Below are 27,783 nucleotides of genomic sequence, written 5' to 3'. Positions count from 1 at the left end.
ACAGACGGGGACACTGAGTTTCGCAGAGAGCAGGGAAGAAAGTGCAGAAGGCAGAGGTTTGTCCTCATTCCCTTTATTGTACTCCACCCCTCGCTTTCCCCAGACCTTGTGTTCAGACTGAGCCAGGCAGGCCTTGGGAGCTGGGGCTAGGCCACAGGCTGGGAGCCCCGGATCTGGCCCAGGCTCCCACCAGACCAGAGGTAGCTGAGTAAGCATTCATGGCTGAAGGGGCTGTCCTGGCCTGACGCCCTTGTGGAGAAGCATTTCCCATGGAGGTGATGTGGCAAGGACCAGGCGTCTATGCTTGGGGGTGTAGGTGTGTTCAGATGGTTGTTTGCAGGGCCCAAGCTGTTCAAACACACAGTGTGGATAGAAGGGGGAATGTGCATTCTGGTGAGTGTGCACATGGGGGCGTGTACATGAGACACCCAGTGGCTTGTGAGCACACCACACACCTCCTGCACTACCAGCACCTTCCAGGTGATGCAGGCCCAGGCTAAGTCTGATACCGGATCAAGACCATTTTAAACACAGGTCCTTAAAATGGCCTGGGGAGTCTGCTGCCCTTGCAGATCACGTGGCCAGCCCTGGAGATTCTGGTTCAGGAGGTCTGGGTTGGGCCTGCATAATTAATAAGCTCCTCAAGAAAATCTGAGGCCACTGAAAAACAGGGCACAAGCAGAGCTATCCAATAGAACTTTCTGTGGTGCTGAAAACGTTCTGTGCTGTCTACTACGGCAGCCACCCAGCCACTTGTGGCTACTTAGCACTTGCAATGTGGTTAATTTGAGGAACTGAAGTTTTTATTTTATTCCATTTTAATTAATTTAAATTTAAATAATCACCGGTGGCTAGCGGCTGCCATATGGGAGAGCACAGGTCTAGAGACGCGAGGCAGTGGGATGGACGAGGGCCCAGAGAGAAGCACAAGCTCCAGAACAGGAGTGTGAGAGGAGCCCGGCCCAGTCCCAGCGCCTCCGCAGCAGGAGAGGCTGAGGCTGGGTGAGGTCCTCTTGGCAGGGTGCAGGGTAGGAGCCAGAGCTCAGAATTGCGCAGGTCTCCCCAGTATCTACCCTGAGCTGCTGGCAACCTGGTATCTGCCTGGCAGAGAGGGAGGGAAAGTTCTGGAGGAGACCTCTCTGCCCTGGCTGGGACCCCGCTAACGGCTGCTGCCTGTAATAGCCTCACGCTGCGTCCAGTCAGGAGTCAGGGCTGAGAGTCAGGATGTCTTCATGTTCTCCTGCAGGCCCAGGGTGGAGCTGGTGGCCGCGGGGTCGCGCTCACCCTGTGTGAGCATTGAGGGGGATAAAAGCCAGCCTCCTGGGAGGGGCTGCCTCCCCACCACAGACACACGGCCTGAGGGCTCTGAAGGGCCCAGCTCAGGGAGTTCTCTTATCACCTCTGGCCCCATGTCCTCCGCGTACTTGAATTTCTTCTGCTTGTAGTAATGTCTCTTGGGCAGGATGTGGAGCAGCAACAGGTCGCAGAGAACCGTGGCCTGGGGGAAGGAAAGTGCTGGATGAAGCATGGGTCCTACTGACTGGGGGCCTGGCTGACGCCTGCCCTATGGAGACCTCAGGCCCTGGAGGGCAGATGAGGCACTGTAGGCCCTTCAGGGAACTGAGACCAGCCCATTCTACCTCTGTCCTGTACCAGCTGTGGGCCTAGGTTTCCTCAGACACGCTGTGGTTCTAGAGGGGTGGGGTCAGTTCAATAAGGACGACAATTATGGTCAAGTTATGGAGTGAGAGACATGTTGATGCTACTGGGATGTGGAAGAGAAGGGACTGACCCCAGCAAAGGGACCCCACGTCCCCAGCACTTACCACCCCGAAGATGCCAATCCCAGAGCCGATGGTAGTCATTGTGGGGATAATGTCAAATTTCCCAGCCTGGTGATGGCGCCGGGGAGAGAAGGGTTAACAGTCAGAAGGGGCCTGGCTGGAAAGGCCTTCCTGAGGAGCCCTAATGCCAGGCTTGGTAAGGAGGCATCCCACTGCACTGTCAGCTGGCCCCACAGCCTGCTGCCCAGGCTCTGTCGCTACATGCTGACTGATCTCCAGTCAGGAGCCCTCGGTTTTGAGCTTGGATCTGCCTCCTCGGACACAGGGAGGAAGTGGGGGAGGTGTGGTCGTAGGCTGGAAGCCCTGTCCTCAATGGTACCCAGGCCCATCCGTGATTAGAAACAGAACAGCTAAATGAAGTCCGTCCAACTTCCTGTCCTCTTTAACCACAGATGCTTAACAAGTGCTCGCAGGACCCCCAAGTGTGTCTCTGGCTGCCCCTCACACTGACACTCACCTTGCCATCCACCAGGATGTCAAAGCGAATCCCAAACACCTTGAAGAGGTGCCGGTGGTTGGTCCCGTTCTCCACGAAGTGCCTGGCGAACCTTGGGGAGGGGGTGAGGTTGCAGGGGAAACAATGGAGAACCGCCTTGGGTTGGGAGTTCTCAAAGCATCAGGGATGCAGGTGAACTTAGAGGTCCATAAGGACAGATCCATGCCCCCCAACATTATATAGAGGGGGAGCCGCAGGCAGGATCCCAGACCTCATTCCAGGAATGCTATATTCAACCCTCACCCTGACTCTTGATTTCAGCAATTTCCCTCACCAGTCCTGTCCAGCTGGGCCTCAAGGGGACTGAGAGTTGGGGGCAGGGGCTGAGGCTCCAAGGTCTTGCTCTCTGCTGGCTTCCTGCTTGGCCAGTCCCGGGAGGACAGGAACTCCCCAGGCTCCTCTTCTCCTCTGCTCCCCTCCCAGGGATCCTTGCTTGACCCCCACAGTTTTAGGAGAAGAAAAGCCCATGGGACCCCAAGGAAGGGTGCACTGGTGGGGGCCTGGTAGGCACCTGAAGTTGAATCCTTGAGACAGTTTTTTCTCCTCATACAGCCCATGGAACGCGTAGACGGGTTTGCAGTGTCGTACGTGCCAGTCCAGGTCACAATTCCAGTCGATGGTGACGCCCACCACCCCGCCCTGCCAGGGACACAGGCAGATAAGAGCTGGGGTTTCAGGATCAAGAAACAGCTGTCTTACAGTTGGTGCCAGCAGTCTCTTGAAGAGGGAACATTTTTAGTCTTGAAAAAAGATCCTCAGAAGCTGCTCCAGTGTCAATGTACTGTCACCCTCTCTGGCCCCACCTCCCACCCATCACACTCCAGCTTTCTGACCATTTCTAGGATACACCCAAGTTCTTCCTACTTCAGGACCTTTGCACATTCAGTTCCCCCAGTTTCCCACAAAGCTGGCTCTTTCTCCTTCTTTGGTCACTTACCCTAAGGGGTCTTACCTGACTACCACCCCAGTCTAAAATATGTCCCCGTTATTCCCTCTGTGTGTTCTTCTGGAATATTTGTCACTTTTAATCATATATTTATTTTATATGATTATTTATTATTAACCCATCTCCTCTAAGACTATAAGCTCCATAGGGTGGGGTGGTCTGTCTCATTCAGGAACTCCTAAGTTCCCAGCACAAGTCATAGTCTGGGAGGCAAGTGAATAGTTGTTGAATGAAAGAGTGAGTCTATAAAGACACCGGCTGGGGAAAGAAAACTTGAGAAGCGAAGCTCCTCTGGTCTAGGTAAGGATCAGGGACAGGTGGCAGTGGGCTGAGCAACAGGAGAGGTGGGAAGTGGTCAGAACAGGTGAGGAGCCGGGCAGCTCGGCGGGAGGCTGGTACCTGTAGATGATGGCGATAAATGAGAAGGTCCCAGTGGGGATGGCACAGGGGTTTTTAGGAACAGGGAGGTCCTAACATTCAGCTTTCTGGTCCTGCGTGTTGCTATAGTGTTAACCCCTTCCAGGGATAGGCAAACTGAGGCCCAAGGGCCAAATTTGTTTACCTATTATCCGTGGCTGCTTTTGCTCTCCAGCAGCTGACCTGAGTAGTTGGAACAGAGACCAGATGGCCTGCAGAGCTGAAAATACTTAGTCTCTGGTCCTTTAAAGAAAAAGTTTGCTGATCCCTGTTCCAGAAAAACGTGTTGTGAGTTTTTGTGTATATGTGTGTGATGTCACAGCAAAAGGGTTGATTTCCATCCCTGAAGAGGTGTTGCGAGAGCAGGAAAATGAAGACCACGTGGGACCTATACATAGAGTTGCCACATGCCAGGCCGTGCTGAAGTGCTGTCCCATGCGTGAACTCACGTGATCCTCAAGACAACCCCATGAGACAGGTACTGTTATTGCCTCCACTTTGCAGGCTCAAAAGCTCAGGCACACTGAAGGTAAGGGACTTGTCTAAGGTTGCACCACTTCTTAGGGGCTGAGCTAGGATTTCAACCTAGTCAGGCAGGTCTGTGCTATGAGGTACTGCTGCTCTTGGAACCCCAAGTGACTGTAAATCTTGGCCTCTGGATTTCTCAGGGCCATAGGCCATGGACCATGGGATTCAAACTGCTTTTATCTAATATTTTAAAAACAGCGGGACCTCAGCAGATGTCCAGGTGACAACATCCACCCAAATCCATTCATTCTGGGCACCTGCAGGCCCTGCTGAGGACACAGGCATGACCCTCAGGGGCCCCTAATAGTAGGCAATAGACCTCTATGTCTAACTCAGCCCACACCGAGGAGGCTGGAGGGGGATTAACTGGGCCTGAAAAGCTTTTGTTGGCCTGATGACCCTGGGGCCCAGCCCTCCACCCGCCTGGCACAATACCTTCTCGGCCAGGGCGCTAAACTTCTGTCCCGACTCTTGTGCCATATAGCCGAGATTGAAGACAGGGCACAGAGGGTGTGAGATCTTGTGGTAGAGGCAGGTCTTCATGTAGGTGCCATTCACCTCCTCCACCAGGTTGCGCCTACGGGCAGAGGGCATTGGCGGCAGCAATATGCCAGCTGGGGCGGTGCCCACCATGCCCCAGAGCTCTGGGGATCCCTCAGGGGCTCCAGAAATGCCCATTCCATAGCCCTTGCCGAGAATGAAGGCAGCCCTCCCCGGGGGCCCGGCCTCCAGAGTGAAAGCAGAAGGCGTGGAGGGTGACAGAAGCAATTGAGAGCAGCAGGAACAGCCTCTGGGAGCCACCTGCACTTTTGCCCACTTTTCCCACAAACCTGTTGACCTTGAAGCGTGGAAAGCTGATGCTGTTCTTGATGAAGAGAGTGAAGTTCTCAGCCTCTCGGAGAAGAGCAGGGCTAGAGGAGACCGCACTCACTCACTGCCCCCTCCCCGGGGATTGGCACTGGGAGGTGAGAGCCTACGGGATCCTCCTGGGGTTTGGATCCCTGTCTGTGTGTGTGTGTGGGGGGGGGGGGGCGGGTGCTGTAATGGTGGATTCTCAGGTCTCTCAACCAGGGTCCAGGGGGATCTTTGGCCGGGGCTTCACAGATGGGGTGAGGGTATGGTTGGAAGAAGAGGCGCCTATTTCTTTCCAGAGCCCCTCTGGATCCAGATGCCCCTCTGTCTGGGCTTGGGGATCCTGCTCCCTGCTCCCAGGAAGGACAAGACGTTACCGTGGGATGTCGTCGTCCACCTCCACGGGGCACCAGCCAAAGATCTCACACGTCTGCACAGTGTTGTTGAAGGCCACACACTTGCCAGTGCGGATGCCTGGAGGGAGGGAGAGAGCCCTGGGTGCCCACCCCACGCTGGGGCTGCAGAGGAGGCCCCCACAGGCCTTGCCGCTAGGAGTCCCATTGATGGGGTGCCTAAGAGCAGGAGCCTGAGGACAGAAATGTGGCTGGGTCGGGGACAGGGCCAACCACGTTCAAGATGGTAGGAGGGGAGAGGGCAGAAAGGACTTCCTGGTGGAGGCAGCCTGATGAAAGGGATGGTGGAGGGGGATGGGAGGACGCAGACCTTACCTTGGGCCTTCCTTTCTGCCTTCCCTGGAGTGCAGCCGCTGTTATCCTTGCACGTGCCCCCTTCCGGATGCTGGGGGAGGGGAGAGCTGCTAACCCCAGGCCCTTTGGCTGGGGTTCTGAAAAGAGACCCTCCCCATCACCAGGGCCCTAAGGAGGGTATGGGGCAGAGTCTTCAGATACCTTTGGGGTGATCCTTGCTCAAGCCCTTTTTCTCCCGGTGCTGCCCTCCCAGGACCCTTTTGGGCTTAGGCCCAATTGCCTCATTGCTGATGTCGGCTGACAGGAGGTGGGCGGTTGGGGCTTGTGGGTTGGGCGGGCACTGAGGCTCAGCATCCTGCTTGGCACACAGCACTGCCAATGGTGGTCAGTTACTTTGTATAAATCTATGCCTGGAATTCCACCACTGTGGCCCCCGCAGGAAGCCTATCCAGCTTTACCTCCAATACCCAAGGGGACCTCCTCTCCCAGGTTATTGAAGGTTGAAGAAGGGGGATGGGCAGCCGTCCTCACCTCTGCACAGTAGCCTTGAGCCTGCTTGGGGGTCGCGATGAAATTAGTCATGACCACGAAGGAGCTGTCCCCCTGGAAGTGAAGGGCAGGTCTCTGAGCTGGGAGAAAAGCCTCAAGAACCCAAGGACTTTCCTCGCAGCCTCTAGAACCCACATGATGACAATCCATACCCCATGATGTCAAAGGGAGGTAAGATTACCAGACTGCTTCTGCCCTTCATTCACAGTTAGGGAAACTGAGGCCCAGAGAGAGACAGGAGCTGGACTGTTTCCATAGGGAGGTGAGACAGAGCCCACCCCAGCTCCGAGCTAGGCCCTATGGGAGGAAGGTGTACCCCTGAGTCAGCTCACCTGCGCTGGGAAGACGTAGTCAGCCACATCCCAGACCTGGGGGCCCAGGCCTGGGATCTGCGTCACAGCCAGACCCTTGAGTTTCACAGACACGCTGCTGATGAGGCCACTCGAGGACTGGTAGCCCTTCTCATAGACAAAGACCCACCTGTGGAGGGGTGGGGGCAGAGGGGTCATTCAAGGATGGCATTTGGGTATGTGGGCCACTGCCTTTTTTGGGACCAGCTGGACAGGTCACTCTTTTCCCTTTCCCTCCCCAGATACCTCTCTGAGCCACTCTGCTCCTAAAGCTACATCTTGGGCTGGAGGCAGGAGAGCTTCACCTGCGTCTCCCAGCTGGTCTGTGCCTGAAGTTCCACCATTCTTTTCACTATGAAAATACTAATTCCCAAGGAGGAGACCCATTGAAGGACTCCTTCAGATCTTTTTCCAAGAGCAGGATTTTCTGGGGTCTGGAGGCCTAGCTTGTTGAACCCCAATCCTCATTCCAAGAGTGCTCCTTCCTTCCTGAGGTCCTCCCACTGAGAAACAGCAGAGCATGAGGGCTGAGAGCCTGGCCCCCAGTTGAGGCCCTTGTGGGAGTGGCTCAGGCTGGAGGCCTCCCGGCTTTCTTGGGAAATTCTGGCCACCCCTTCCCAGTATTCAGAACACCTGTTCCTTTGGGGTCTCCACTTTCAATCTGGGAAGTTCGGTGGGGCTCACCTCCCTCCTAGCTACGGGGTAGGCACATGACCAAGGCTTGCCAATCAAAGTTCCATCACCCTAGCAACCATGATGGGTCTAAGGATGGGCACGTGCCCTGGGGAGTGGGTTTTTCTTGGAATTACTGAGAAAGAGACATGCTGTCTGCTGGGTGGCTAAGCAAAGTGGCTATAAGACCAGAACTAGGGTTAGTCATTTTTGCTACTTCACAGAGAGAAAAAGCTTGAGAATGAAGCCAACTTAGAGGAAAGCCAGGCCAGGCCCTGGAGAGGGGCAGGATCCTACAATGCTGTCTGAGCACCTGGATCCAGCCATGGCTAAAGTTGAAAAACCTACTTCTGGACTTTTCAGTTGCATGAGCTAATACGTTCCCTTTCTTTATTTAAGCCAGTTTGGGTGTGGTTTCTGTTGCTTACAACTGAGAGTCCTGGATAACACTTCTCTCCAGGGCGTTGTTCTCTTCCTCAAGGAAAGACTTGATGGAGATTCTTGTAACTGTGCATGTGTGTCCATGCTTTCCATCAGTGTGTGTAGCTGTGTGTCTCCGGGGCAAATCTGTGAGCGCACCTGTGGTTCTGTCTGACAGTGGGCAGGTATATTTATACCCCTTCACAGCTCACTCTACCCCCAGTGCACCACTCCAAGCAGACCTCAAAGCCACCTCGGCTGTGCCTTGCCTAGTAACACAATGCTCCAGACCTTAGTCTCAGAGTCACGCTAGCTCTCCAGGGGCTGTCTCCCTGCTCCAGACCCCAGGAAGGCAGCCCACCAATGTCTACCTCTCACCTCATGTAGTCCACCCCTCTCTTCCTCCAAGCCCCTCCCTCAGCTGGGCACTAGAACTAGCCACCCGACCCCCAAGCTTACCACCCTCCACCCCAAACCTAAGCATGGTCACTGCTGCCCCCTGCAGGTCCCAAATGGCAACAGACGAGGCATAACAAAGGCCTGCAATTCTGTGTCCTGAGCCTGTCTCACTGCCTCCAGCCCCATCAGGGAGAGGGGGCATCACCCATCCCCCCACCTCCTTTAAGTTCCTTCCTCCAGGATGGCCTCTGACTTCATGCCCAAGCTCGAAGGAGCTGCTGGGGAGTGATGTGGGAGCTGCTCCATACTCTGAACCCCTCTGGAAGAGAGGGCACTGCGTCCCTCATTGCTCCCTGACCCCTGATGTTTAGCAGCCTTTCTTTCTCTCTTGGCCCACACCAACTCTTCACAATATAGATGGGAAAACTGGGGCCTGGGGAGCGTCTCTCCCGAGTCAGAGGCAGACCCCAGGCTCAGGGCCCTCAGCCCAGGACTCTGCCCACCTCCACTGAGCAGCCAGGTGTCAGCATGTCTACCAGGAGCCAGGAGTGTGTGTGAGGGGGAGGGCACGGGGGGGGGGGGTCGGGGGGGGGGAGACTGCACAGTGGGGCTGCTGCAGCCACTCTTGGGTGTCTGCCCCCCTGGCTGTCAGTCCTGGGGTTCAAAGGGAGAAGTCAAATCTGGCACCAAAGACCTCAGTTCTGATAATAAATAATAGAATGAGCATGGCACTAGCCCCCTCCCTCCAAAGCCATGCTCGCCTTGACCCCGCCTTGCGGTCACCACCCTGGGGAGGCCACCAAGGGGACCTGATGCCAAAGACACTGGCATCTTCAGAAGTCCCTCCTCTTCCAGAAATTCTCTTTCCCATTTTTCCCACCTTGTCCTCAGCAACACCCTATCCTGAGTCTCTCTTCTCCAGCAGCCCCTCATGGAAGAGGCCGAATGGTGAAATGGCCAAGAGAGCGGCCTCTGGGAAGACAGAGGCGAAGGTCCAGGTATCAGCACGGCTACTCACCAGCTGTGTGGCTTTGAGCTCAAGACTAAACCTCTCTGAGCCCTGGCTTTCTCAGTAAAACAGAAGTGACGGCACCTACCTCAGAAACACTGCTCATTCAACAAATATAAGCAAGGCCCTACCACGCACGAGGGGTGGGCTAGGTCCCAGGAAGGAAAAGAATCTAGGTAATTGTTTGGGGGAAGTTCCCATGAGTTCTTTTTAAGGAAGTCAGCATGCAGGAGGCACATAAATAACCCTCCCATTTTCACTGCCTCTATTCCGCCTTTACTAATTTTTCTTTAAATGTCCATCTGCCCCCATCGTCCTGTCCTCCATTGTCAGCCCAGGCAGAACCTCACGGGAGCTGTCACAGACAGCTCTGCTTTCCCCAGATTTCTATCTCCACTTCTATATACTACCCCCAAATTCAATTCCACGCATTCATTTAGTCATTAAACAGATATTTATTTATTGAGCCTCTATTATGTGTCAAGCACTGTTCTAGGCACTAAAAATGCAGAAGTGAACAAAACAACCCAAAATTCAGTACTCAAGGAACTTATATAAATGTCTGTATCTCCCACTGCTTGGTGACACACATTCTTTCCCCCAACCCCAGACATCTCTCAGGTACCTCAAACTCAACTTAACCCTCTAGAAAACAGTCTGGCAGTTCCTCAAAAAGTTAATCATGGGGAATGACCATTTGTCCCAGCAATTCCCCTCCTAGACATAAACCTAAGAGAACTGAAAGCACATGTTTACACAAAGACATATGCACAAATGTTCACAGCAACATTTATAAGAAGCAAAAGTGGAAACAACCCAAATGTCCATCAACCAATGAATGGGTAAACAAAACGTGGTGTATCCACACAATGGAGTATTACTCAGCCGTAAAAAGGAGCGAGGTACTTACTGATACACTACAACCAACATGGATGAACCTTACAAACATTATGCTACGTGAAAGAAGCCAGACACAAAAGGCCACACATGGTATGATTTTATTTATATGAAATGTCCAGAGTAGGCAAAGTAGGGTGTGGGAAAAGGGAATAGGGAGTGATTATGAAGGGGCACACGGCTTCTTTTTGGAGTAGTGAGAAATGTCTGGAATTAGATGGCCGTTGCACAAATCTGTGATTCTACTAAAAACCACCAAGTTGTATATTTTTAAATGGTGACTATTATGGTATGTGAATTATATCTCAAAACAAAAATTCAGTGGGCCCAAACTGAATGCCTCATCTCCCCACAGAACTTGTTTCTTGGGTGCCTTTATCATGGAGGACAGTGCCCGCCCTCACACCCTCCCTTTCCTACATATCCACATTCTTTGGGTCCCTCCATCCCTCCCGTCCTCCTCCGCTTTCATCTAAGGACCCAGGGGGTTTGTTGTAGGGAAACTGAGGGGAGCTGGGGCAGACGGTAGGGCAGCTCCAGCATAGGGCTGGGAGGACAGGTCCTGTGGCTGGTGGGACACAGGGTGTAACACGGGCCATTGGCAGGAGGTGACCAGGCCTGGCACGTGCTGTGGTGCAGAGCAGCCTTGCGGGGGTGGTCAAAACCTGATCCCAGGCCTGGGAGAGACTAAGTTCAGAGCTAGGGCCAAGTTCAGAGGTTAATCAACATGCAATCTACAGATAAGTCGGGCTGACAATTTGTGTTTTTCAATTTTTGAATGAGTCGCCAACCTCTGAAAACCAAAAGCTTCCTTTCACCCCTAGATTCCCATTTCCCATGGCTCTTGAGAAGTCAGAAACTCTGACCATGCTGGGCACATGTGCCCCTGCAGCAATGATGGGCAGAAGCTGAACAGTGGGCACTCCTGGTGCAGGGTCTGCCAGGGTGATGACCTCTGTGTCCCATGCTCACTGCTTCTGCCTGAGCGTCATCCTCTCCTCTCATCACTGCTGCTTCTTCACAGCTGTCCTGCCTCTAGCCTCCACCCCCACCCCAGCCCCTGCCTGCCCCGGGGCCTTCCCTTGTTAGATGCCCTTCTGTGGTCCCACCGCCTACAGAAGATAGCCCATGTTTCTCAGCCCGACGTTCAGAGGCCTGAGCCACTTAACGCTGCTTATCCCTCCACCTCCTTTCCCTCGGCTCCTTTCATGCTTCCCCAGTCTAGTCCTACTGACCCTTTTGCTGTTCCTTTTCTGCCCCAGGACCTTTGACCATACTCTGCTTTGTAGCAGGGTTGCCTGGACCAGGTGGGCATACAACCAGGCTCCACTCATCAGGGCATTCATTTCTTAGGCCACCGTGATTGGTTCTGAGATGGGCACTTGACCCAACTTAGGCCAATAAGAGTTGGACCTGGGAGTTTTGCTGGAACTCTGGAGAAAGAGACAAGCTTGTGCCCTGGGGGTGGCTGAGCTGGTGGGATGTCAGCCTGTTGTTGCTGGTGGCCACTTTGCCACTATGAGGACATAGAACCTGCCTGAGAATGAAGCCTCCACAGAGGAAAGTAGAGCCGAGAAGAGGAGAAGACCCTGGTTAGCTCCATTGGAGAATTGAAACAGGACCAACCTCAATGCCTCATCTCCTAGACGAGAGTTACAACTTGCTTCTCCTGCGCCCTCATCAGGGAGCATCCAGCCAGGCCTGAAGCCCGCGTTGATTTTTCAGTTACATAAACCAATCAATGTCCCCACTCTTCCTTTTAAATTCAGTTTGATCAGGTTTCCATCATTAGGAACCAAAGGCGCTCTGGCTAATTCATCCTCATCTTCTCCCTCTCCTGCTGTCCACCCTCTATTCCACCTCTGTCCCATGGAGCCCAACACAGCACTAGGTTGGAGAAGATGCTGTAGAAATGTTCCCAGATGCATTTCCCAGCAATAATTTGTATCTGTCCGTATCCCTGGTTAGAGTGTGCTAAGAGAGCTCAGAAGCGCATGATTTCAAGAGCTCTGTTGGGGCTCAGGAAAGGGGTGAGGACTGAGGTGAGAAGAGGCCGGGGCGGGGGGGGGATGGGCTGAAGGCCTTGTTCAAGGTTGGTTCCATCACTGTGTCCCCTCCTCCAGGAAGCCTTCCCAGGCTCCCCTTTCCAAGCAGCATTCACAAATCCCCTTAGGACCCTTCTGTGTGCTGCAGCTAGATCTTTCTCCTCCGCAGACCAGAGCCCCCCCAGGTAGGGACAGGTCTCAGCACACCCCTTGTATAGGCCTGCTAGATCATAGATGACAGTCATACTGCCTGCATACCTCCAGTTACGGAGAGTTCATCACTGCCCAGGAGACAGCTATAACTACAAATTAATCACCAGAGTTTGAGCCAAAAAGAGTCTTTGTTCAGCCTGCCAGAGCCACCTGATCCTTCCACTTGCCCTGGACTTCCTGGAAGTGACAGATAGAAAACACAGCCTCAGTTCCCCTCCTCAGAGACTGTTCAGGTTCTCAGCATCTAAGCCTCTCTGCCTCTGTCTCAATAACTCTCTCTCTCCATTTCTAAGTCTCAAAGCCTCTCTCTTCATCTGAGTGGTTGTGCTCCAATGTATGTCCCTCAGTCCAGTTCTGTTGCTATGGCCGCCCATCCCCCACCTGGGCTGTGCCTGGGGTCCGGGAGTCTGGCTCTTCTCCTATGCTCCCCTCTTTCCCCCTGCAACACCCACAGGACCAGACACTGATAGATAGGGGCCTTGAAAAGAGGTGTGTGTGTGTGTGTGTGCGCGGCAGGGGTGGGTGGGGTGGGTGTAATTAAAGAAAGGCTGTCCTTCCTCAGTAAAGAGAAATTGTTGAGCCTTTGTGCAACGTCTTTAGAGGGGTTCCCCCCACCTCTGCTCCATGGAACAGTTGGGAAACTTAGGCCTGAGAGAGGAAGAGTGAGTCCAGGATGGTTTCCTTCTGCAGCTGTGGGCACTTAGCCGAGCGGTCAGTGCAGCTGTGGACAGTGGCCAGATGAGGGCGCCAGAGACAGCAGGAGTCAGAGCCTAAGCAGGCCAGCACGCCTGGGCCTCACTCAGGGTGGGATTGGGAGGTTTCGCGAGGACTCTGCCTTCCATCCTCTGCTATGTAACTTGGGCAGTCAGTCCCCCTCCCTGAGTATGTTTCCCTCCCAGGATAGCAAGGCAACTTTGGAGCCACACAGCTGGATTCAAATCCTGGTCCAGCCTCTTTCTAGCTGTGAGATCGAGGCTAAATCACTCAGTGCCTCTGACCCTCACGGATGCTGAGGAAGCGACATCCATTTGGAAACTGAGTAGACTGTCTTGGGAGGGAGGACAGGACGGAGGAGGTAGTGAGGTCCCCGTCACTGGAGGTATGTGTTCAGGACTGGATGTGGTTTGGGGCATATGCTGCAGCTAGGGGTGGAGTGGGAAACTATCCCTTTCCCTCTGACAGTCTGTGACCAACACACAAGAGGGCGCTGGTGCTGCTCTCAGTGCTGACCCGAAAGGAGACAAAGGGAGCCGTAGAGGCCACAGTGAGAACACCATTCTCCCAGCCGCTGCAGGTGAGGGGTGAGCAGCCAACCTCTGTCTTCCCCAGACAGTCAGGAGAATGGGTAATGGTGGGCTTTTAGGCCTGTCCTGTGCCTGGCATCACACCATCAGTGTCCCATTCGGAAGGTTCTCAGAGCCCTTGTGAGAGGAAAAGGCAGAGCCGAGGCCCGGGGGTCAGAAGGCCTCAGTTCTCACCGGGACTTGGGGCAGACTTGCTGTGTGACCTGGAAACCCCACTGCTCCTCTCTGAACCTCACAAGCTCAAATGACACTGCAGTTTTCAAAGGAGGAGGGAGGCAGAGGCCAAAATGTGTCAGAGGGCTGGGTCCTGGCACTGACTCCACCTGACCAGTGTCATCCCTGAGACCAGAATGACCTCCAACCTCTGCCTGACATGCCCCCATGAAGGCACCAAGTGTTCCAAATTTGAGGCCTTGGGGGCTAGGTGAAGCAGAGGGAAGGCAGTTTTGGGGGGACCCTGGGAGGACCAGGACTCTGTTCAGGCTCCAGTCAGCAGTCCCGGTTTGGTCCCACAGCAAAAATGGGGACATGGAGACCAGAAGCGCAGGGCCCGGCCCTCAGATTCACACAACAAAGTCAGGCTGGGACTGCCGGGTGCCCCCACACCCCCCGTCAGGGACTAAGCCCCCCTCAGTGGCCTCCAGGAGCCCTCTGCAGAATCACTGTGAGTGGACATGATGCCCCCCCCATGCACACAGGGGCACATGCCTCAGACACCCAGCCACCTCAGCCACAAGGCATGCACATGTGGGCACCCAGCCCCAGGACGCACCCAGCAGCCACACTCACTGGGTACATGCTTAAACATATGAGGGCACATGTACCTACACAGAGCCCTGTGTATGACACACATGTATCCACATACCACACACACACACACACATGTGTATTCGCACAGGCACACGAGTGTGCAAGCCCCTGCCAGGCCTGTCTTGCCTCCCATGACAGCCAGATTGATTTCAGGAAGATGGCCGTAGCATGGTCCCCAGCACAGCCAGACTGCAGGGGAGTCCCACCCTGCTTCTTCCCCTGCACTCCTGGGACAATGGGACAGGTCCCAAGATGCCCTGAAAGGAGCTGTCATCCCTGAGACCAGAATGACTTCCAACCTCTGCCTGACATGCCCCCATGAAGGCACCAAGTGTTCCAAATTTGAGGGCTTCTCTGCTCCAGGGGTCTCCAATATCCCAGGATGTTTCTCATTTAGGCAGGGCAGGTGGGAGCAGGGCCTGTTAGATGGGCTGTGGCCTTTGTCTCTGGATACCGGCCTGGCTGGGCTGGGAGGGCAGAGATAGAGTGATGCTGACAGGGGTTCCTGGGGGGCCCTGGCCTCCAAAGCTACTCACCACTTGACGGAACCGTTAACATTGAGTCAGTTCCTCAGAACCCAGCGGTTTTGCCTCGTTTACCAGATGACCCAGGACAGAGCTTCCCCTCTCCGCCTCAGTGGCCCCCTCTTGACAGCGAGTTAGCAGGCTCCCATTCCTGCTCGATAGCACCATGGGTTGTCAGGAAGGAGGACAACCAATGGAGAGAAAGAGGGGCTCCCTGGGGTCATGGGAGGCATCCCAGAGCCTGGAGGACAGAGCCCGGGGGGCTGGCACAAGAGGGCAGCAGGGAGGGTCCCGGACTCACCCAACAACGTAGATCAGAACAACGAGCTGGATCAGGCGGAAGATGATGCCCACCTTTTTGTTGCGCACGAGCACCATTCGGGGAGTGTCATACTCAAAGAAGAAGGCAGCCAGCTCATCCTGGAGCCGCCGGGCCATGGTGGGCCAGGCGGGGGGCTGAGGGCTGAGCCAGGCGTCAACACCCACGTCTACAGCAGAACTTTTAGGGGTTTCCCAGGCCCTTAGGTAGGGCAGGGGCAGGGCCAGAGGTCAGGAGTCAGAGGTCAGTTGGAGGCACCTGGGTTGGGAGGGAGAATCCTTGGGTGATCAGAGCAGCTCTTGGCCCCTGGCAGGCAATGGACTGTGGGGCAGCTGCGCCTGTGGACAAATAAATTCCCAAAGATAGATGGGGGCGGGGCTGGTAGGCCACCCAGGCCCAGCCCCTCTGTCCCTCCTGGCTCCGCCTGAGCCCTGCTGGGCCTCCGGAAACAGGAGCTGTTGGCAGGAAACCACTGGCCACCATCACAAGGCAAAGATAAAGCTGTCAGCCCCCCCCCCCCACCCCCATGAACCTGGCAGAACAGGGCTGGGGGCTCTGGCCAGGGCCTGGGTGGAGTGGCCTCAGGCCGGAGCCCTCCCCAAAACAGGGACCCATCCCCATATCCAAACATCCTCCCCACCCTACCTCTGCCCCCAGGTGGGGAGCTCAGCCCTTGGGGGTCTCCAGCCCGGAAGGCAGAGGAAAAGGGGCTGTTTCTGGTCCAGCTGCCTGACATTTCCCGAGCCCGTGTCTGGATCCCCACCCCTGTCCTTGTAGACCATCTTCTGTCCACCCACCCCCTGAGTCCACACCTGGCCTGTGCACAGTCAACCTCAACGTCAGGCTGGCCTCTCCATCCCCTGACCTCTCCTCTCCCACCATCTGTCCTGTCCCAGTCACACCTCCACCCAAACAAGCAGAGGGAGGCAGGTGGCCATACAAGGCAAGGGCCACCTGTGTTATACGCTATCATCAGGATCCCTGACACACAGCTGGGAAAGCCTGACATCAGGCAGCCTCCGTTACGGTCCCTGGCTCTGCCACTTGCTGCCTGTGGGGGCTTGGGTAAGTTGCCTGTCCTCTCTGAGCCTGCCTCCTTATCTGTGAAATGGGAATGATAATGGAAGTTTCCTCATAGGTAGAGGACCCGTGGAGATATGTCCTGACAACACTGAGGACAGAGAGCTTGAGACCACTTTAATGAGCTTGGGGTACAGCCCCTGTACAACCCTCAACCCCAACCCAGGCTTTGAACGCAGGGGTCCCCAGGATAGGGTCCCTGCTGGCTCCCAGAGCGTTTAGAGCTGGAGGCCTCCCTCAACCCCCTGCCTATTTTTGCAGATGAAGAAACTGGAGCTCAGAGAGAAGTGAGTTGCCCAAGCTCATCCTGGGATATACTGAAGGCCCCAGCTTGAAGCAGGAAGGCCACCCTGGCCAGCCCTTAGCCCAGGCTGGGTCCTCAGGGCTCCCTCTGAAGATGGGGGTTGAGGCTGAATGCCCTCAGAGTCCCAACTTTGCCCCAGTCCAAGCTGTACCATCCTGAAGGCTGATTGGAGTTTTCTTCCTGGCAGGTCTTTAGCTGGGAAATTGCTCTGGGCAGGGAGCCAGGCCCCCGGTTGGGAACCCCAACTGCCTGTCTGAGCAGAGCTGCTTTCTGGACAGCAACGGGCCCCCCAGAGGGCAGGTCCCCATGGCCCCATCCAGCACCCCAGGCCAGACCCCCCGTCAAACAGATCAGCCTCATTCCATGCGGAGTTCCTGCCGATCTCAAGCTCAACGGTCTGTCTGACGCCACCTTCAATGGGGCCAGTAAGAACCACATCCTGGGCTTTTCTCAGGAAAACATCCAGAGATGCTGGGAGCCAGAGCTGTGGTGGCCACATCCCCTTGGCCCTGTCTTGACCCCAGACAAAAGAGCCTGTCCCCTTCCCAGCTGACCCCACGGAACTTGGAATAGCAGGCCTCAGGACGTGAACTGCTTGCAGTGGGGAGCGGGGTGGATGCTGGCTCTGCGTCTGAGCCATCTCTGTGTCCCACTCCACCCACACTTTCCCGACATGCACACCACAGTCAGGAGGTCAGCAGGTGCTAAGTGAGGGCAGGAGAGGGGGAAAGGGGGAGGCAGGGAGGGAGGGGAGGAAGTCAGGCCGTCATTCTCCAATCTGTGTCTGTCCCCTTCATACCATCATCATGACCTCCTCCTTCTCCTCTTCCTCCAAGGAGCCAGGCTTACTGACGGACAGATGGACCAATGGACAGATGGGTTCCCTGGACTAAATTTAGCAGCACTGTAGAGAATGGAGGGTATGTGTGAGCATTTTGGAGGCCAGCCCAGGCATTCAAGGGGGGTCCTTAAGGGGGTGGGCACAGGCTCCAAAGAGCCTCCTTAGCCACTCAGACTTGCTTGGGGTACACGCGTGTGCTCCTGTTACAGCCTCAGCTCTGACCCTGACATTCAGAAAACAGACTGGCAAGGAGAACTGTCTCATTCCGGGTTGTTGTCACATCCAAAGCATGTCCCAAAGGAAAAGAAATAAACGCAATTACATTTCTCTTCCCAATTTTTTTGCTAATAACTCCACCAGAGTTAAGACGTGCACTGGTAGGGTCAGTGTCTCTTTCACCGGTTCTAAGGTGCATCTTTCCATCTGAGCCTGTGATTTCCTGCCCCTGGCTCCAACTCCAGCATCCCAGGGGCAGACACTTGTATTTATTCTAGGAATTGTGGGGAGCAGGGGTGGCCAGGGTAGGGGTCAGAGTTTACAGGGACACCCAGTGCTTTCACACTCAGCAGGTTTTCTTTAAAACAGCCCTCTGGGGTAAGTACTAGAATCCCCATTTTACAGATAAGGAAACCGAGGTTCTGGCAGTTGAGTGCCTTGCCCAAGGTCACTCTACAAGTAGTTCTCATGTGTGTTGGTGGCTGGGAAGGAGGCTCCCCAAAGTCTGAGAGCTTGGCCCAGAGCCCACCCTAAGGCTCCAGCACTTGATTGTCGCCAGATCTGCCTTATAAGCCCAAGGGCCGGGTAGCCGGCTTGCGTACTGGCCCGAGCCTTGTAGGGAGACAAGGCAGTGCTGCCAAGCTCTCGGCCCCAGGGCAGCCTCCTCTGTCTGGCTAAATTTAGTGCCTCTGTGGACTGTGGAGGCGGTCTGTGCCCATCCTGGAGGCCAGCCCGGGCCCTCAAGGGGGTCGGCACAGACTCCAGTGGGTCTCCTTAGCCACTCAGAGTTCCCAGGTTGCAAGGGTCAACCTCTGCCTGCAGAGTTCAGTCCAACACCCCCCGTACCATCTAGTGCTCCCTTGGTGTCCCAGGGACTCAATGCCGTGTAGCCCCTGACACTGGCTGGAGCAGGGCCCAGGGCCAGCGTAACACTGTCCAGGGGGAGCTGGGGAGTAGGCATCCATGGTGTGGCCGCAGCAGGGGTCTCCAGGGTGGGCTCCTCCCCACTGCCCCCATCTTGTCCTGTTTCTCCGGCCTCTTCTGTCCTCCAACGATGAGCCAGGACCGGCTGGAGCCCCTCTTCGAGTATCCTCGGCATCCCAAGCCCCTGGTTCTCCTCCTTTTGGGCTGTTTCTTCTTGGTCCTCAGCTTCTTGCTGCCCCTGGAATGTGGGGACTCCTTGGGCTGGCCTAGGTCCCCACCCCTCAAGCAGTGAGCACCCCTTAGGAGGCTCATGTCCTCCCCTCCTCCTGAGGCTGCTGAACCTCTACACCCACAGGGCAGCAGTCTGCTCACCCACCTACTCTGGTTTGTTTGTTTTTCCTAAATCAAACTGTATTGAGGTATAATTTGCATACAATAAAACGTACACATTTTAGGTAATTGGACGAGCTTTGACAAATGCATGTAACTACAGCCCCCATCAGTCACCCACATTCCCTCCTGCTCCTCTGCTGTCAACCTTTCTTCAACATCCGGCCCCTGGTGATCTGCTTTGTTGCTACAGATTTCTTTTGCCTTTTCTGGAACTTCATGGAGGTACACAGTATGTGCTCTCTGTCTGGCTTCTTTTACTCAGCATCAGGGTTTTCTTTTTTCTTTTTTTAAAAGATTTTATTGGGGAAGGGGAACAGGACTTTATTGAGGAACAGTGTGTACTTCCAGGACTTTTTTCCAAGTCAACTTGTCCTTTCAATCTTAGTTGTGGAGGGCGCAGCTCAGCTCCAGGTCCAGTTCCCGTTTCTAGTTGCAGGGGGCGCAGCCCACCATCCCTTGCGCCGGAGTCAAACCGGCAACCGTGTGGTTGAGAGGACGCGCTCCAACCAACTGAGCCATCTGGGAGCTCAGCTGCAGCTCAGCTCAAGGTGCCGTGTTCAATCTTAGTTGCCGGGGGCGCTGCCCACCATCCCTGCAGGACTCAAGGAATTGAACTGACAACCTTGTGGTTGAGAGCCCACTGACCCATGTGGGAATCGAACTGGCAGCCTTCGGAGTTAGGAACACAGAGCTCTAACCGCCTGAGCCACCGGGCCGGCCCCAGCATCATCCATGCTGCTGCATATATGGGCATGGTCCTTTTGATTGCCAAGTATTCTGTTCTATGGATACACCACTGTTTGTTTATTTGTCCTTCCCGTTGATGGACATTTGGATTGTTTCCAATTTGGGGCTATGATGAATAGAGGTGCTATGGATACTTGGGTTCAGATGTGTGGATGTAGGTCTTCACTTTGTTTTTGACCATTCATTTCTCCCAATGTGGCCCCAACAGGGTCCCACCTACCTAAGGGGTACTGCATGACAAGGTCCTGGCCTCCAGAGCGGGCAGGGGGAGGCCATGGGTGTTTTGGCAGCTGCCACCCCCAAGCCAGTGGGAAATGTGCCGGGGCTTGCCCTGGAATTCCCTCCAGCCCCTGGCGAGCGGTGGTGAGGTGTGAAACCTCTGTTTACCTTGGCCACTCCATCTTGGCCTGTCCGGCTCCATGCTGTGGGTTGGACAAAGCTAGACTCAAGCAGGCCTGGCCGTGAGTCCCAGCGGCTGCTGGGAGCCCCCGAGCCAGCCCGCCTCCTACACAAGCCACTCAGGCCCACCTTAGCTCCATGCCCTGTCTGTACACCATGATGAGGCCAGCCAGAGAGTCAGATTCTCAGATGTTATCGGGCTCCGTCTGTAAAATAGAGCCCTAACCCCTGCCTGGCCCATCTCACGGAGCTGGTTGAGGACCCTGGAGATGAGCACTGTGCGTTATGCACAAACCCTGACCCCACACCCCAGTACAACCTGGGAGCTCCTAAGGATGGGCCCTGTCTCCTCCGGTCACAGCTGGCTTCACGGATATGTGACCTATTCAGTCGGTTGGGGCCCTGCGCTTAGAAAGGCCCTGGGTTTGGTTTAATGCTCTGCTGTCACTATTACCAAATTCTTAAGTTTTGAACAAGCAGCTCCACATCCTCCTTTTGCACTGAACCCCACAAATTATGTGGTCAGTCCTGCTCCTAGTCCTATGGACAGGGCCTGCGTCCCCTTCCCCGGGCAGCTGGTTAAAGGGTTAGGTACAGAACCTTCACGAGTAAGTCTTCCCTCCAGAGGGTAGCAAGGGGATGGGGGGACATGGCTAGTCCCTTCCTAGAGCTCCTGCTCCCAGGGGGCAGGGCCACTGGGGCGAATCAGTAGTTAATGTCAAGCAGCCTGGCCAAGGCCCCCTGGACAGTGTGGGCTGGAGGAAGCCTTGGGGAGGTAGGTACATTTGGGCTGGGCAAAAAGTGGGCATATTGGGGTTTGAGGAAGGGACAGAAATAGAGCAGGAGAGAAACTTTAGGGAGACATACATAGGACCCACAGAACAGCCAGGGCTGGGGGAGGGGGTCCCTCTGTGGGTTGCAAGGGGCCCGATATTCAGGCCACGGCATGAAGCCCTCCCAGCCTGTTTCCTCAGTGGTGACACGTGAATTGTACTGTGTAAAGAGCTTTGATAGATGCACAAACTGTCAAGTGCTGTCCAGGGAGGAAGTCAGTGCCTCTCCTGAGACGGCTGGTGATGTGGGCGCCCCAGACCTTTGCTCACATTTCCTAGGGTCGGGACAGGGACAGGTGGTAGACTCCAGGTAGACCTCAGACAGGTAGATGGTGGACCACTCTCCAGGAACACAGACGTGGGTGGTCCTCCAGTGCCCCAGGCACTCAACCTTTATTGCTCTACCAAACTGCTCGTCAGCAGGTGGGTACAGGGTTCTGCCCCCACCCCCTCCAGCCGACATCTCCTCTCCCCCAGCAGGAAAGCAGCAGAAAATGTCTGCTGGTACCAGGAGGACCCCACCGAACTCTGCTTCTCTCACAGCCCCTCCAGAACCTGTGAGCCAGAGGCAGCAGGGGTTGGGGAGGGGGCCTCAGAACCTGGAGCCCACGTGTACGCAAGGCAGGCTGAGGGGGCTTGATTCTGGGGACCAGGGCAGGGATGTGAGTCTTGATTTACATATAAAATAATCACTTTGTACACTCTGTAGGAAGGGCGAAGACACAGTCATTTACTCACTGCTTTCTTCTACAACTAATTGTTGCCAAAGGGGCAAAAGCTGAGTTAAGAGAACATTTCTGTCCACCAAACGCTCTTTTCCTATCATCTTACATGACCCAAATGGACATGCGTTCCTCCAGTAAGGAGGGAGAGAGAGGAAATGCCCTTGTATAATTAGCCATCCTGGGTGACATCCTTTCAGCTCATGGGTGTATGGGTTTGGGGGCAGAGTAAGGCCAGAGTCCAGGGACTCAGAGCGACCCAGCCAGGTAGACCTCAGGATGGTTGAACATGGGTTTGGGGGGAGGAACCCAAGGGTGTCTAGGGTTTCAGGCACCAGGCACAGAGGGCAAATCTGGCCCTGCCTGACAGCACAGAGATGGCTTATGTGTCATTTGCTTAGGACAGAAACTGAGTCCAGGAATGAGCCCAGCAGAGGCAGGCAGGCGGGCTGGCTGTCTCCAGGGAAAAGGGGTCCTTGCCCGGCCTCTTCTCCCAGTCCTGTGTCCCTCTCCCTGACCCTTCAACCCCCTGCACATATAAACAGAAAGAGGCTCAAGCCCTCATGAGCCAACTTTGTGGAAGCAGAGCGGGGAGGGGGGAGAGGGGGGACTGCCCGCCCTTGCTGTGCACAGCTGGGCCCAGATGTCCCCCCTTCCACCCCCAGCTGACCAGGCTCCAGACCAGGCTCTAAGTGAGAGGTCAGAGCCGGCGAGAGCGGTCTCCAGGAGACCTCCGTCCATACAGAGGCGCTGGTTGCCAAGTAAATACCCAGCCTCCAATTAAGCGGAACAGACTCCAGAATGTGCTCATGGGTTTGGGGATGTCAGACTCTGCATCTCTAGATCAGCCTCCAACTCTGGCTTCTGGGCAGGCCCCTCCCAGACCAGAGCTTCAGAGGCGAATTTCCAACGAGAGACCCAGAGACATGAAGTACAGAGTCCCTAGGCAGATAGAAGTGGGGACAGAGAACTCGGGACCAGGCCTGAGGGTGGCCATTCCAACCACCGTAGGGCCCGGTGAGCAAGCAGGTGAGCGTGGCAGCAGGGTGAGGAGTGGGGCAAATGCTTGGGCACCATCCGTCTGAGGTACACACTGGAGATTCCATTCTGCTCCCAGCACTCACTTGCGGTCCTTTTCTTCTGGAAGAAAAACCCGAGAGTATATTATGATGTATGATGAGAGCACACATGCAGGCTGGTTCCTTCTGGCCCGCCCTTCCATCTTTCATTTCTCCCAGGACAGCCCCCTCTCCCATGACAACACTCAGTCGATCCCCAGCCCCTCTGTACTTCCCGAGCTGCAGCCGCAGCCCCACGTATTCAGCTGCAACCTGGACACATTCCCCTGCATGTTCCCTGGGCCCCCTGCACTCCATGATGGGGGTCCCATCAACCCCCCAGCCCACCCCAATGCATAGTCTACCATTGTTTTCGGTTTGAAGAACCACCATGAAGCATCATGAGATCCAGAAAGCACGGCCTCCTTGACTCCGCCCCCATCTCATATACCCAAGCCTGCTGATTTCACCGCCTGCCTGCCTACGTCTGGTGAGCTCATCTCTTTCTCCGCTGCCCCCAGGGCTCTAGGCCTCTCAGCCCTGCCCTCAGCCTCCATCCTACCTCACCACCACCCTCCTAGCATTACAGTACAAACCAGCACATCCTCCCCTTGATGGCTCCCCACTGCCCTCAGAATAAAGTGTAAGCCTTCCCCGTATCCTGACCCTCCCAGGTCTGTCCCCACTCAGCTTCTCCAGGATTCCCTTCCTCTCACTCAGCCCAGCTCACAGGCCTCTGCCAGACAGCTGCTCAGCCACACCTGGGGAGAGCCAAGAGGTGGGGCAAGAGCATCCCCCCAACCCCCTGGGGCTGACCCGTCATCACAATTATCCCCAGGACACTTCCCTCATAAATCACGGGGAAGCCACGAGCATCGGGCCTCAGCAAAACTTCCCTAAAAGGCCACCAGACTGGCTTGGGAACATAACAGGGTCCCTTCTCTCACCCCCGCCCCGTCTGGCTTTAGGAGGCCCGAGGGACTGCAGCCGCACAGGGCAGAGCTGTCTGGGCTTCAGCGACAGCGGGGCACCACCCTTTAAAGCCAAATCTCTCTGGGACCATGGTCAACATCTCAGGTTAATGGCGGAAATGTAGATGTTGCCTGGGACCAGTTCCGCAGGGCTGGGACTCTGGCTCCTCCCCTCACCAGCTCACCAGCCTCTCTGCCTTCAGTCTCACCCCATTCTGTCTGTCCTCCACAGTCACCCCGTCCATCCCATGCTTGCACCCTTCGGTGGCTCCCACTGCTCTGAGGATAACGTGCAGGGTCCTTACCTTGGCATTTGAGGCCCTTGCCTCACCTCTGGCTTCACCTCTCTACCCTGCACACCAGATCCTGAACCCACTGGAGATGCCAAGCCACGCTCACCCAGCCCCTTCTCCGAGGCTCCATTCTCCCTTCTCAAACCTCCACTCAAAACCTGCCTCTTCTAGAAACCACGCTCTCCCCCACCCTAGCCCTTCCAACCTGTCCCATCTTGCTGGGGGTCCGCTCCCTCCACCCAGGCCTGGAATCTTCTACTGTCCAGCATCCAGTGCTTTCCAAGACACAGCCTTTCCACATTGGAAGAGAAATGTTCTCACTTTCAAGTTTTCTTAAGAAAATGTGCTGAACCCTTTGGCAGCTGCGGCCACTTAGGGAAGGCTCTTGAAGAAGACAGAGAAGCTGCCGAGCTGCCCAGGTCCCCAGGAAGCCTGGGTCAGTGTGGCCGAGGCTGGCCAGGGGATTTCCTGGTAGACCACTTCCGTGCTCCAGCCAGAACGGGGGATGCCTTGGGCTCCTGTGTGTGGGGTTTCAGGAAACAGATCCATTTCCCTGTCTTCCCCTCCCCAGGAGTGTCCAGGGAGGATGGGCCAGAAAGAATCATAAAGGGGGGCAGAATGCCTTCTCTGGCTCCCCCTAACCCACCCGTGGGCTTCAACAGGCTTTGCTTTGGCTGAGCACCCCCATCATGAGCCCCTCACCCCCACATGCCAGGTCACCCTCTACGCAGACTTGTGGTGGGTCAACTTCTCCAGAGAGAGAGGAGGACAACTTGTTTTGGCCTTTTTAATAAAATATTTGCAGCACCCAGGAGGGCTGGCCAGCGTGGGGGATGGGGGCCGATTGATTGCCTTGGCCCCTGTGGAATGACAGGCATGGGATCTATTTATAGCCCACAGCACCTCCCCTGGGACCGGGACACATTCTTGCCAGAGGTGTCTCTCAGGGACCCAGCTGCCACAACGCAGGCCTCAGCCATTGCTGGGCCTAACGTAGGCCACTACAGTAGCTTCAGCACAGGGCTCTTGCCCTGGCTCCAACACCCAGGAACCAGAGTTTCTCCCTGCTTCCTCCCTCTCCTTTCACAAGGAGAATGATGCTGCAGGGTAGAGTCGTGCATTCTCAGGCCCCCCATGACAAAGGCAGGAAATGGACACCATGCCCCAGGCTGCTCCCCTACACACTGCCTCCCCCACCCCAACCCTTGCCACTCTGGCCTCCATTCTGCGTTCAGACCCAGACCTGTTAACTCAGAAACACAAAACTCCCCCACAAGGTGACACCAGAGAGGCCAACCCAATATGGTCTGGGGTCAGTGGCTGCCCACTCCATGCCTGGGAGACCATACTGAGAATGCCCAGGTAAAGACAGGCCAAGTTCAGAGAAGTCTGGGGCAGGGAAGGGGAGGGCCCGGCGAGCCTGGCTGTGCAGCGTTGGTGGGCGTGAGGAGAGGGAGGCAGAGCAGCTCTGAGCACTGCTCCTGCTGGCTGACGAGTAAGCCCAGGGCCCCGACCCTTGCAGACACCTCGGGTCCCAGTCAGCAGTGCCCATCACCCCTCCATTTGGTGACCGAAGAGCACCTCCTCCCATCCAGATGGGGATACTGACCCAGGCACTGGCCCTTTGCAGCCTGGGAGCAGAGGCAGGCTGGGCAGGAGGGGCTGGGGCCTCCCACTCACCATCGACGTGGTTCCGGGACAGGTACTTGAGGGCCTCATCGAGCAGGATGACAGGCAGAGATATCTGGAGCACCACCACCCACTGGTACCCACTCAGGGGGGTGACCTGGAAAATGAGCTGGTGGGGGGAGGTTTGGTTAAAGAAAGGACTGCCCGGTGCTCCTGCTTCCCCCACCCAGGCTACAATGGACTCTTGATGAATGTATCCAAGACGCCCCTTGAGGTCCCACCGCTAGAGCTTTGTCCACCCCATTTCCTCAGCCTGAAGTGCCCTCCCCGGCCCTAACGCACAGGACCGAATCCCATCTGTCCTGTTGGGAAGTGGGAGGGATTCTGCACCGGGAAAGAACATAGTCTTTCCTCCTGCCCCAGCCTTGGGAGATTCCCCACCTCTTCTGTCCCCCAAGTCTGGGGGCTCCTGAAGGTGGGAACACATCCGGCCGGCGGTGGCTGCCCAAGCTCTAGGCACAGGCTGCACGCAGCGAGTATGTCCGTCCTCCCCTCTCCCAGTCCTGCAGGGGCCCGGGAAGGCCCAGCAACCAGCCCTGGGGCGTATGTCAGAGCACTTGGACCCTGTCACCCTAGGAGCCAGAGACGGTGAGTGCGGGGGGGCAGGGGACTCACAGGCAGCGGGGGCACCAGCAGGATGAGGAAGTGCAGAGCCATGGACATGGCCACGGCCGCCAGCAGCCAGGGGTTCAGCCAGGGCGGCATCCGCAGCAGGGACTGGTTCTCCGAGACGCTGCAAAGGGCACAGGGCACTCACCTTGGGCCAGGACACCGACAGGCCCTGCTACAGGCACCCACCCACCCTCCATATGGAGGTGTAGGCGGTGGCCTGAGCCCCAGCATTTCCCTAATTGAACCTAAGTGCTGGAGCACTTCTGGGGGCCAGTGCAGCTGGAAGGGGTGTCACTGCTGCCCACTCAGCCCCCAGGGGCCTGTCCTAGGGCTCGAGCTCCATTTCGCTGTCCCTCAGACCTGAATCTGGCCCCTCTGTTTCATCAGACCCCAATCTTGGCCCCCTTCTGTCTCCTGGATCCCAATTCTGGCCCCACTGACTCAGACCCCAATCCTGGACCCCCTGACCCCAGACCCCAATCCTGGACCCCCTGACTTTCAGACCCCAATCCTGGGCCCCCTGACCCCCAGACCCCAATCGTGGACCCCCTGACCCTCAGACCCCGATCCTGGAGCCCCTGACCTTCAGACCCCGATCCTCAACCCCCTGACCTCCAGACCCCGATCCTGGACCCCCTGACCCTTTTCCCCAATTCTAGACATCTGACTCTCAGGCCCCAACCTTGGCCACCTCCGACCCAAATTCTGGGGCCCACGTGACCTTCAACCCCAACCCCTCACCCCCAGCTCCAGGCCCCTCTGCCCAGCCCACCTGTTGAGGGCATTGCACATTTCAATGGTCACCAGCACAGACAAGGCCATGGTCGTGGGGAAGCGTGACTCGAAAACCTCACAATCAATGTCGGCAAAGAGTGGGTTGTCCTCGGAGCACTTCAGGAAGTTCCTCTGAGGACACCGTGGTAGGGTCAGGGAGAACAGCGGTCAGAGGAGGGGCCGGTGTGTGGGAAAAGGGAAGCCTCACTCCACCCTTAGCCCACATCTGAGGACCCAATATAAATAGTGAGCAAAGCATTGCCATGGGCTGGTCTGAGGGAGGGGTGCTCACCCAGGATTGGGGGCAGGTGGCCTGCACTGTGCCAGGGAGAAGGGAAGACCGTTCAGGGGCAGGGGTATGGTGGGGCAGGAGAGTGGCTAGGATTAGGCTGGGGAGGACGGCAGGGAGCCCTGGGATCAAGGAGCAGGTCCAGGATTTATCCTAAAGGTGCACAGGGGTGGGGGGCAGGCCGAGTACTGGAGGTGCAGGAGTAGGGATGGTGATTAATCGAGACCACCGAAGAAGTAAATGCATATGAAAACCAATAAGCAAAACTATGCTTGAATAGAATTCACCTTTGGTGGACAGAAGACTAAGACTACATGTGCCCTATTCCCCATTATTA

The 27,783-nt window shown here is 55.9% G+C and overlaps 2 protein-coding genes and 1 long non-coding RNA gene across 5 annotated transcripts in view; 1 reads left to right on the top strand and 2 right to left on the bottom strand.

Annotated features, from left to right (window-relative positions):
- Positions 1 to 57: 57 nt before the first annotated feature.
- Positions 58 to 15,638, bottom strand: P2RX1 (purinergic receptor P2X 1). The gene is made up of 12 exons (XM_088802005.1): positions 15,284 to 15,638; positions 6,672 to 6,819; positions 6,322 to 6,393; positions 5,812 to 5,881; positions 5,461 to 5,557; positions 5,062 to 5,142; positions 4,667 to 4,808; positions 2,852 to 2,979; positions 2,302 to 2,392; positions 1,827 to 1,892; positions 1,400 to 1,498; positions 58 to 1,285 (listed from the first exon to the last, which is right to left on the bottom strand). Exons 1-12 carry the CDS (start codon positions 15,418 to 15,420, stop codon positions 1,220 to 1,222), a joined length of 1,197 nt encoding a protein of 398 aa, XP_088658131.1. The 5' UTR covers positions 15,421 to 15,638; the 3' UTR covers positions 58 to 1,219.
- LOC141569013 (uncharacterized) lies at positions 5,078 to 6,407 on the top strand. The gene is made up of 3 exons (XR_012492405.2): positions 5,078 to 5,196; positions 5,383 to 5,547; positions 6,280 to 6,407. It is a non-coding gene; the product is annotated as an uncharacterized LOC141569013 (long non-coding RNA).
- A 6,106-nt stretch (positions 15,639 to 21,744) lies between the features above and the next one.
- Positions 21,745 to 27,783, bottom strand: part of ATP2A3 (ATPase sarcoplasmic/endoplasmic reticulum Ca2+ transporting 3) — a 32,712-nt gene continuing 26,673 nt past the window's right edge. For 2 of the 3 annotated variants that reach the window (XM_088802000.1, XM_088801999.1), the window contains 4 exons: positions 27,156 to 27,289; positions 26,387 to 26,504; positions 25,763 to 25,880; positions 21,745 to 22,900 (listed from right to left, as the gene is read on the bottom strand). In XM_088802000.1, coding sequence (XP_088658126.1) covers positions 22,881 to 22,900; positions 25,763 to 25,880; positions 26,387 to 26,504; positions 27,156 to 27,289 — 390 coding nt within the window. In that variant the 3' untranslated portion in view covers positions 21,745 to 22,880. The remainder of the gene's footprint in view (positions 22,901 to 25,762; positions 25,881 to 26,386; positions 26,505 to 27,155; positions 27,290 to 27,783) is intronic. The other variant, XM_088801998.1, reaches the window with a different exon arrangement.

This window comes from Rhinolophus sinicus, chromosome 12, assembly GCF_057876585.1.
Source record: "Rhinolophus sinicus isolate RSI-liver-muscle chromosome 12, RSI-T2T, whole genome shotgun sequence".
Lineage (NCBI taxonomy): Eukaryota > Metazoa > Chordata > Mammalia > Chiroptera > Rhinolophidae > Rhinolophus > Rhinolophus sinicus.
This window is presented reverse-complemented; position numbering and strand designations above follow the sequence as displayed.

Bases quoted from the DNA above. Each gene is read 5' to 3' on its own strand.
- P2RX1 (XM_088802005.1), bottom strand. From the start codon at position 15,420: ATGGCCCGGCGGCTCCAGGATGAGCTGGCTGCCTTCTTCTTTGAGTAT. The intron at 5,882-6,321 runs GTGAGGACGGCT...CCCCTCCCCCAG, and splicing joins CTCAAGGCTACTGTGCAGAG to CATCCGGAAGGGGGCACGTG. The intron at 1,286-1,399 runs GTGATAAGAGAA...ATGCTCACACAG, and splicing joins CGGAGGACATGGGGCCAGAG to GGTGAGCGCGACCCCGCGGC.